General features: G+C 48.8%; 1 protein-coding gene across 1 annotated transcript in view; it reads left to right on the top strand.

The window, feature by feature from the left end:
- Positions 1-3851: 3851 nt before the first annotated feature.
- Positions 3852-10696, top strand: part of CACNG2 (calcium voltage-gated channel auxiliary subunit gamma 2) — a 109647-nt gene continuing 102802 nt past the window's right edge. The window contains exon 1 of the mRNA XM_032416307.1: positions 3852-4754. Within this exon, the coding sequence (XP_032272198.1) occupies positions 4544-4754 (211 nt within the window). The 5' untranslated portion in view covers positions 3852-4543. The remainder of the gene's footprint in view (positions 4755-10696) is intronic.

Raw genomic sequence — 10696 nt, 5'->3', positions numbered from 1 at the left:
CAGGTCATGATCCCAGGGTCCTGGGATCGAGCCCCGCATTGGGCTCCCTGCTCCGCGGGAAGCCTGCTTCTCCCTCTCCCACTCCCCCTGCTTGTGTTCCCTCTCTCGCTGTGTCTCTCTCTGTCAAATAAATAAATAAAATCTTTAAAAAAAAAAAAAAAAAAAAGAATCTCTGTGAAAACACCCAGCACCTAGAAGTTACTCCCTAAATTCTTGCCAAGCCTGTGGATGAGAAGTAAATAAACTTGGTGTAATACCCTTATTCAGAAAGTCTGTGTCTTGGGTCAAGGCACAGTGAGTAAGACATAGGTTCTTAGGCTTGGCTGCTGGACTAGAATCCCAGCTCTGTCACTCACTAACTGGGCAGCCTCAGGCCAGATACTTAAACCATTACGTGTCTTGGTTTCCTCATCTGTAAAATGGGAATCATGATCGTACATGTCTCATAGGGTTATAGTGGGATTCAGCTCAGATCCGTGCCTGGCATGTTGGCTTCTGTTATTGTTATTACCATGTGATACTGACAACCACACCGTAAGGTTCCTCCCATGGTCCTCCTTGACAGATGAAGAGAGGTTCCCAGAGAGTGCCCTAGTGTCCTAAGAGACTGCCCAAGGTCAAAAGTGAGGAAATGGCAGCCTTGTGCTTCAAGGCCAGGTCTGCTGCACCCAAATCCCATGTTATTTCCACTCCATCAAAGAAGGAGCTCAAAATAGGCCTGTGGCATTTCAGCTAATTTCCTCTAAGCCCTTCCCAAGTAACCAACCGCAGGCACACAAAGCTGCTCCCCTAAGAGCACCCATTCAGCAGCTGCTAAGTATGTGTGCCCGGTGGACCCAAACCATGTAATGGGGCTCACACTGAGCCAGCTTTTCCTAGGCAGCCTTGTCGGGTCTGCAGAAGGGACCTGAGGAGAAGGCTAGGTCGGGGGGGGGGGGGGGCTGCGGAATAGGAGTTAGAGTGAAGGACGCTGGAGACCAAACTGGACGTAAAAGTGGGGAGAAGAAATGAGAGGCAAGTCACATTTATTGAGCACCTACTGTGTTCCAGGCACATTACCCATCTCATACTATAATCACTCAGCCATTGCTATCAAGTATCGGCTATGTATCAAGCCCAGAGCAAGGTCCCCAAGACATCATGGTGAACAGGACACAGGTATTGACCTCAAAGGGCTCACAAGTCAGAGAGATGATGCATGCACAATGAAGTGCTAGAAGTCGGACGGTAGAGGCCTGGGCATGGTGGTGGTGGCAGCGGTGAAAAGCAGGCAGTAAGTAGGAACAACTCCAGAAAGGAGGAAGAGGCACGTACCAACGTGTTTATTTTACATACGGTAAAACTGAGGCTCTAGGAAACTGACTTGTTTGCGGTCATGCAGTTAAGTAGCAGAGGCTAACCTGTGGCCCCAGGCCTGTTCTGTCTCCAGAAGTCTGCTCTGTCCACACTGACAGCCCAAAGCTGTTACATTCCCTCCAACCCCCTTTCCTCCTCTCAGTGATTATCCGGCCAGGAGATTAATCACATGCTGCTAAAGCTGCAGCTACAGTCAGTGGCTAAGATGTTACCAGCTTCTGTGGTCAAACAGAAGTTTCTGAGCCTCTGGGACTGATTCCATTTGAGCAAAAGATTCAGGCGTTGGTCAGTAATGGGATGGGTGGATAAGAAGGAGGGCTCTATCTCTAGTCTGAAGGGACTTCTTGGACAGGTCAGAGGCAACCAAGGTGACAAGCGTAGGAGATGGCAAGCTGCTCAGTCTTGTGTGGCTTCAGCCAAGCCTCTCTCCACTCCCCCACCCCAAAAAAGGCCTAGCACATCTAAGGGGACTTCCTGCTTGCACTTCACTTTTTCCTTACAGACCAGAGCCAAAAAAAATCACCCACCTGAACCACTGGCTGGACTTGCTAAGTTCCCTGCTCAGTGGATTAGCACATCAGCCCTCTCCGCTCCCAGTTCCCATCCCTGTCCTCACAGGACAAGAAACAAAACTGGAGAAAGCCTCAGTCTGCAAATGTCTTGCTATACCCTAAAGGTAACTTAGCAAAGGTTGCTGAAATTGTGCTTCTGTTCTCCAGACACAGGGACCGTCTCCCACATGCCAGGAGCATAGCAGTTGCCCCTTGTAGGAGCCTTCCCTTCTGAGAAAGGAACAGAGCATGAGAAAAGGAAGTTTTATGCAGGGTGGGGAAACAGGTCATTTTTCTACACCAACAAGTATGCACTGGTTATACCTGCACGCCAACTCTCAGCTAAGGGAAAGAAGTTAGACAACACCAAAAAAAAAGTCTGTTTTTAATTCAGTCGTCTATTACATATCCTGTGATAATCACCAAATCACTGAGAAATTGTCAAACAAATGATCTCAAGACAAAAATGGAGGGAAAGAGAAGAAAGTATGGAATAACTGAGTTATGCAATTAAAACATCTGTAACCCCCAACAGACCCACCAGACTCACACCTCTCTCTAGGCTCCTCCCCCCAAAAATGAAAAACAGTGCACCTACATCATGCCTCATGTGCTCTCCCTCACTTAACTATGAAATTGATCAGAGAAAAATGTAATCAATAGCAGCAGGAATCTGATGGGCTTCTTTCTCCAGGAGTCACATTAAGGAAAAGTTGCACATGTAGAAAGAAGAGGTAGTGCTGTAATTAACCCAGGATAGCATTCTGCTGGGGGGGGGGGGTTGTGATGTGTTTCAGTGTTCACAGCAGGGAGATTTTTATCTCTTCCGATCCAGTTTATGAATGACACGGGAACTTAGAAGGATTCACATTTCTCCCACTTCCCCTGCAAACATGTTCATCCCTGAGATGGAAATCATTGCCCAAGCCCCAGCCACCAGCCACCCTTTTGCACCCCCTTTTCCATGAATAATCTTTCCAAAATGTCTGCTTGTAGGAGCAGATTCAGAATTTCACAGAGAACTACAGAGACACACACACACAGTGCACAGCACACCCCCTGCAAGCTGGAGAGAGACAAAGAGACGAGAGAGGAACGACCAAAAGGAGACACGGCTAACGTGCCAATAAAATAAAACAAAACAAATACCCCGAAACAGCAAAGTGAAAACACGTATAGATCGTGTTTGTATTACCCATCCAGGCTATATTTTCACCGCTTCCAGGCAGAGAAACGGCGGGTCGAAGTTTTGTGCCCATCTGACTGTGATGGGAGGGTTGTATTTGAAGCTCTGGGCACGTAGAGATGGAATGAGAAGGAGGCTGAGCTGGAAGAAACACCAAGGGGGGAGGGCAGGGGAGAGAGAGTGAGAGAGAGAGAGAGAGAGAGAGAGAGAGGGAGAGGGAGAGGGAGAGGGAGAGGGAGCGAGCTATCTCTAGCTACGCCTTCCTCTGAGCTCCGGGAGCCCAGGAGAGCGCTCATTTTAGGACTGGGGAGAGGGGTAAAAAGAGGAAAGGCAGCCCCCCCGCTCTGCCCTGGCCTTGCCACCCCCGAAGGGAGGGAGGACTCCGGCCCCGCGCCCCCCTCCTGGCGGGCCGCCCAGCGAGCCGGGGAGCGCGCGGAGCGAGCGGCGCAGGGAGCTGTCCAGTTCAGCACCACCCGGTAATGCAGTAGGTGGGAGCGCCTCCGCCGGGGGCCGAGCGGGCAGCGAGTGGGGGGGGCAGGCGGGCGGCCCATCCTGCAGCAAGACGCCGGCTCCCTTGTTTCCAGGAGCTTTGCAGATAGGGGGAGGGAAACCCGCCTCGATTCTTCGGAAGAAACCCCCTCCCTCCCCCACTTCGCCAACACTACCCCCGCCACCAACAATAACCGCCGCCGCTGCTCGTCCTGCCGCCGCCGCCGCCGCCGTGCCTGCCCGCCCTGCTGCCGCCGCCGCCGCCGCCGCCGCCGCCGCCGCCGCCGCCGGGGCAAAACCATGGAAGGCGAGACCCCCGCACCTGTTCAGCTGAGATCAAGGGCTTACAGAATACTGGGAAGTCTGGTCTGAAACGAAAGCGCCCGAGACCACCCCCCACCCCCCGCCCCGCCAAGGAAGAGAACTGGCGAAGCAAAGGATTTTCATGGCGCAGGCCGCAGAGCCGAGCACGAAGACTGAAGGTTGCATCCCGGCTTCTACAATCTCTAACTGTCTAGGTCCCGACCATGAGAGATTGTGTTGAGAATGCGGCTGTTCCCCGGTTCACTGTGGAAGCCATCTCCAAATTAGCTATCACATATGGAAACTGGAGACCGGAATTTTAGGAAAAGAGATTAAGGCATCTCACTTGGGGGGGTGGGGGGTGTCTTTTTATTTTTTTTCCTTTTTTAAAAAAAAAAAAATTACTGCAACTGGAACAGTTTCTGATCTCAAAAGGCAAGCCTCTCTTCCCGTGTGATCTTTATAATTTACACTCTTTTCCGTGAGCTTTCTTACCTCCCTGTTTTTATATCTCTCCATAGTCTCTAGTCACACATATATCCATTATATTAGTAGTGGAATTATTTTTATTTATTTATTTTTTGCTTTAGTACTCGCACCCTCACACACACTCTCCCGAGAACCAGAAGTCGGTTGGGTGTTTATATAATGAAGAATTATGGGGCTGTTTGATCGAGGTGTTCAAATGCTTTTAACCACCGTTGGTGCTTTCGCTGCCTTCAGTCTGATGACCATAGCCGTGGGAACCGACTACTGGCTCTACTCCAGAGGGGTTTGCAAGACCAAAAGTGTCAGTGAGAACGAAACCAGCAAAAAGAACGAGGAAGTTATGACCCATTCTGGATTATGGAGAACCTGCTGCCTAGAAGGTATTTGATTTCCCATCTCCTCCCCCTCTCCACTTCACCCCTCCCCTTCTCACTCCCCCTCCCCACCCTCCTCCAAATAAGTCCCCTTTACATTCCACCATTTTCTTACTTCACTCCTTCCACCACAGATCAAGGTTGGTTGGGTTAGTTTCAGAGGAAAGAAAATCAATAAGCAGAAACCATACTCAACTCTCAAGCCTCCACCACCCCCCCTTCCCCTAAACCTCTTCATTGGAATAATCTATGATATGATGAAAACAACAAGAAATTGTCTTTAAAAGTCGAATGAGCTCTGCCTGCTTTGGAATCATTAGGATTTGCCATTTGGTGTAGCATTGCCGTCTACAAGGGGCGAAAATAATTGCTTCTCTCAACGCTGTTCCTCTTTTCGTAATGAAGAATTCGAAAATGCTCTTCCTTTCCCCCTCCTCCTCCCCTTACTCCCCAAAAGTCCCAGACACATCATCATCTGCAAATCTCCTTTAAAAAAAAAAATCTGTTGTTTCTAAGAATCCTTATTTGGTAAATCCTAATTATTCCAGGATCTCAAGCTGAGTTCAAGAGCATTTCGTAATGTCTATGAGCCACACATATCTTTCGGGGCGACTGGCTGCGTGTGTGTATGTGTGTGCTTTAACGTTTACAAAGTCTAAAAATACATACGTCTCTCACAGGAAACAAGCCCAAGTTCTAATAAACAGCAATTGACTTGCAGGTTAGGCTGAGAACCAGTTCACATCCACGCAGAGTGACATGCCTGTTATCCAGAAGCAATACAGTCAGCATTGAAGCCAACTTGAGCATCAGACATTGTGCAGGGAGGCCGGGAGGGAGGCAAGGGCTTGGGGAGCTTGAGGGGGGAAAGGGGGGGCAGTGGACCAGGGGTATCAGCTGTTTGCCTTGATCTTGCAGGGTCACTGAGACATGTGTGTCTGTGCATGTGCTGTGGGCCAAGGGGTCCCCACGGTGTAAAGCCTGGGAGATCAGGGTACAGATGAAGGCATGTGTTTCTGAGATACATTAATAAGCACAGAAAAAAAAAAACAAAAAGCAAAAAACTCCTGCAGGTCATACAACCTGCATTTAGCAACAGACTTGAATATGAGGGACTGCATTTGAATGGCTATATATATATATATATATATATATGTATCCGTATCTGTATGTACAAGCTACAGCTACCCATAGAAAAACGTGAACAGAGAGATACATGTTTCTGTGCAGAGAGAAAGGGTTATGTGCTTTGCTTCTGACATGAACCAATGCCGGAGGCCGTTTGAGGCAGCGCTGGGAAGCGGGGACCGCAGGATTGTTTGTTAAGCTCAACATGGGATAGCGATGCAGGGACTTGAAGCCAGGAGATGGGGGAGAAGAGAGGGAAACGGACGGGAGAGGGAGAAACTGATGTGGCCCAGGGTCTAACCCAAACTGAGCAAAAGCCGCTCTTTGGGAAATGGTTATGTCTGGGAAAGAGCACCAGTTTCGTGCCCCCCTCCCAACATTCTTGGTGCAAACGGTTGAGTGATGGCTGAACATGTTTTGAATAGCTAAGTGACTTCATTGAGCGATGGTCTATTTGACGCATACTGCATTTGGTGCCCTTTCTCAATCCAAACCGCTGCCTTGAACATAGTCTGCAGAGGAGCTGTATGCTGAATACTCTATGCTCTTCCCCAGCCAGAGAATCAATATCAGGAAATTAATAGGGACTGTTTTAAACACACCCGTCCTTAAAAAATGAAAAGCCTTTCAAGCAGCTTGTCATTAACAGTGGAAAGGCTTCCATTTAATTAAACATTTATGGCAGACTTCTATTCCGAAACAGAAGAAAAGCAAAGTGAATGAGAGTTGCTTTAGGGAAATGATCATAGTAGCAATTTGCCTTCCTTGGATTTTAGTTAGATGGATGGAGATATGCAGCCAAGAAATTAGAGGAAAGATGGAATATGATTTTAGGAGAAATATACTCAGAAATTGCTAAGTTGGTATAAATATACTTTGTTATCAGGGTTTTACTTGCAAATTCTTCATTCTGTGATCTCTGAAACATTTTATAATTCCCAGAAGGCAAGAGGACTAGAGGTGGCTTTGGATCACTTGTATATTAAAAGGCTGAAGTATTTTCATTTAAATTCCATCTGTTTGGTGCCTACATCCCCAAATGTGCTGCCCACCCCCTTTAACTTTCCCTCCATGCTGCACCCCCTGCCACCCTCCACCCCCCCCCAACCATCCCTAAAAGGGTTAGGATTACAACACTTTCCCAAGGGTTGTGTGATGTGCACCGGAGCTGTGGGTTTGGCCCCTCTCCCAGGCCTGGGGCCTCCGGGCAGTGAGGGGAGGGCTGGGGCAAGCTCCCTTCAGGATGCTATTCCTTTTCCACTTGTAGCCAAAGCACAGGCAGGAAGGGTGGGTGCTCGGGGCCCTAGTTCAACCTGGCCTTCAATTTCTAAAGCATCTGTCCCTGTGGGGCTTTGTGGGCCTGGGACCGCCTTAGGAAGTTGGGCTTTGGCCACTTAGGAAGTGGTTTAAAGATTTTAAGCCACTTATTTTCAAAGACTGCACTGATTTCCGAAGACCGTAAGAGCACTTATTTCTGAAGGTTGGCACAGATGGTTCTCGTGGGGAGTTCCTATACTCGCTTTCTGGAGCATTCAAAATAGGGTCAGCCTTTATGGAGATCATGTTGTCAGCGCTTCACCTGTCCCCCAGTCTATGTTTTTTTGTGAGAAATGGGGCTTTCAAAAAAGATTCCCCCATCACCTCTTTATTGTATTTCCTGCCCACACCCCCCAAAAAAGTTGTGAACAGACTTCAAATCTCCCCAAGATGCTGATAACTCCAGATAAAAAAACAACCCTGTCTGCTTCTGATCTCTTCCGCTTTCTGGTTTTCACTCGGGCTTTTTGTCGCCTGAGACGCTTTTTCTTCCATTCACTTCTTGATGAAAATAAAAATCAGAAAATATTTCCCTGCCTCTGTTGCTGCTGTTGAAGTGTACCAGTCTGCTGAAGAATGAGGAGGGACAGGACCACCTGTTAGGGGTTGACACCCAGCAGCAGAGGAGAGGAACCAAGAAGAAGCCACAACCTTTATTATTTTTCCCTCTGCAGAGTGAACAGCCGAGTCTCTGTGTGTGAACCTGAGCTCCCTAGCAGACTGGGAGTCCTTAGTGGGACTGACGGGGTGGGACGGGCTGCATGTGGATCCACGTATGTGGAGCCCGATAGAAGTCCTTGAACTTTTCAGGAAAGCTGCGCTAAGAGCCTCCGAATGGAGAGATGAGTTGGCCCTTTCAGGGAACAGTTCAATAAAATCCACAACAGGACCCGAAAGCATCGCTTCTGAGCGAGGCATCTCTGGGCCGTGCTGTGCCTTGCTGCTCAGGATATTAACCTCTGTTGTCACCTAAAGGAATCATTGTCTCCAGGGGCAGCAAGAAATTCACTCTGTGTTTGTTCTCTCCTGCGCCTCCCTCCCCTCCGTCCGGGCTCCACGGCTCCCCCAGAGGATTTCCAGCCCTGCAGAGGAGGAGTCAGGAGCAGTACAACGCGGTCGGTAGCAGAACCCGCCCTCCCTCTCTCGCCCCTTTCCTTGCTGTGAAGCAGCGCAGAAATCCGTCTTCTCTGTCTCCACTGTTACATTCTCTCCACTGAATTTCCGATTTCCTCTTCCATCCACGGCTTCTCCCATCTTTGCTTCCATGTGCTGCTTGCTCACGGTGGCTCTGCAACCCTTGCTACCTCCCGACTCTCTTTGAGCAAGAAGTGTCTCAATTTTCCTGAACTGTCTCTGTCAAGTTGATAGTTGCATACCCTTTGCGAGGTGGCGAGGGCTCCAGGCTGGGTTCAGCAGTGCCTCTCTTGTTCTCCAGAAGGAAAGTTCTCCCTATTTTAGGGATGCCAACAGCCTTTCCCAGATAATCTACCTTTAAGTGTGGATGAGCTGATTATGGAAGTTCTTAATGGGCCATCGCATGATATACCTAATCACTCCAGAATTCCCAAGATTATTTGACCCTTTGTAGGCACTTTGCACACAATAGGTGCATAAAAATATTTATCAATGGATTGATTTCAAAATTCTTCAAATTATTTAAATTAATTCAAACATCATAAGGACATGTGACAAGCGAGTAATGAAGAAAGGAAGAAGGGGGTGAGGAAGTCAGGATGGTTGGTTTGTTCTTCCTGGTGCATCTTGTTTAAAAGAATAATAACAAATCACAAAATTCATTAATTCAATTCAGAAGGAGTCTGTCATTAGGGTTGTGTGGCTCCTAATTGGCTAGCGGAAAATTATCAGTAGACTCAGTCTCTGCAAGTGAGGAAAAAATAACCAATTGATTTTCTCCCCTTTTCCGCTTTTAAAGTACACCAAAGTCCACTTGGATTGTAATAGTCACTGGAACAGACACTTTGGGTAGAAAGCAGGCATTATGGACCATCCCCATTTAGGTACCCCAGAATCTTCTATTCTCTAGCAAACCTCTCCACCCAGTTCCCAGGACCCTGAGAATAGTCCCCAAGGTCTTAGGTTCTGACCAGCAGTTTTCCATAGAGCCAAGCCCCACATTCTTAAGCATCCTCACCTGGGAAGGCAAACTTGAACCCTTTACTGAGGAACAAACTCTGCGAGTCCTTGCCCACTCACACTGCCCTTCCCGCCCCCCTGCCCTTCACAGCTGAGCAGAACTAGGCACACAGGAGTGACATCACACACCAAGGCCATATGGGCAGAGCCAGAACTTGAATCCAGGCCCCTCGCTTCCACCCTGCAAGCCTCCAGAGGGCTCTATGCACATACCCTGGCCTACTGTGTGGCCTTGTGCTCATATTCACTGCTAGCACTGGATTTTATTGTGTCCCATTAAGCGTCCCCCATCGAGGGCCCAGCCTGAGCCTGTCAGGAAATCTGGGTTCTGACCCACCTGACTCTCCAAACGCCACTCACTCCAGCTGCCCTGTGCTTTGAAGAGAGACAGTTCTGCCAGAACCCCCTCACTCCCACGAGGCAGAAGGAATGCGACACTGAACTTCAGGCCAGACCCACCACGTGCCTCTTTGGGCTTGCCCTTTCATTTTCGGAAGTGTCCTTAATGTAAACTATCCATTGGTTTTATGTTTGCAAGCATTTTTCAGAAAACAGCAAATTTAGGTCCCCTGTAGTCATGGAAGTTTTCAGGGGAAGCTTTGTGGCGTGGGGTGTAGTTGAAACAATTTTGCAGCCACACGGGCCTGGGTTCATTCCAAGCACTGCAGCCTGGGAGATCCGAGGTAGGTTCTCTCACCTCTTCAAGCCTGTTTCCTTCTCTGTGAAAAGAAAGCCAAATAGCTTTCTCACAGGGTGGTTTCTCTGACCGACTTGTCTGCGGTTGCAATCAACAACCCCAACCTGTACCCCTCCTACAGTCCTCCTTACTCTGTCTTCTTTTTCTTTACAGAGTACTTACCACCTTCTAGCACAGTACATAGTCTCCTCGTGGTATTTGTTGTCTGTCGCCACCCCTGGACTGCGCGCTCCATGAGGGCAGGGATTGCGGTCTGTTTTGCGCTTTGCTGTAACCATGGCAACTAGGACGTTGCAAGGCGTCAGCCTTTGTTGGGGCGTGAACGTAGGACGCAGGACGCGGTGGGGATTCAGAAATGGCGGTCCCTTCACACCGTCAAAGGATTGTTCTTTCAGTGGTACACGGTGATCAGTGGTGGCAAAAGCATCCTTTTTTTTGACATTCCAGAAAATAGTGAACTTGAGACAGAGGGAGGGCCAGAGGGTGGGAGAGAGAGAAGGGAGAGCAGTGTTCAACACACAAGGGATAAGAATAAGGAAAGATAACAAAAAGGAAAAGTGTTTGGAGAAAAAAATAAATGCCTGAGAAGGAAGTGCTGGGGGGTGAGCGTCCTCTAAATAGATCCTGGCCGAGCTTTCCTGCCTCCACATCG

Source organism: Phoca vitulina, unplaced genomic scaffold, assembly GCF_004348235.1.
Source record: "Phoca vitulina isolate PV1807 unplaced genomic scaffold, GSC_HSeal_1.0 scaffold19, whole genome shotgun sequence".
Taxonomy (NCBI): domain Eukaryota; kingdom Metazoa; phylum Chordata; class Mammalia; order Carnivora; family Phocidae; genus Phoca; species Phoca vitulina.
Note: the sequence above shows the minus strand (reverse complement) of the source record. Positions and strands in the feature narration are given on the sequence as shown.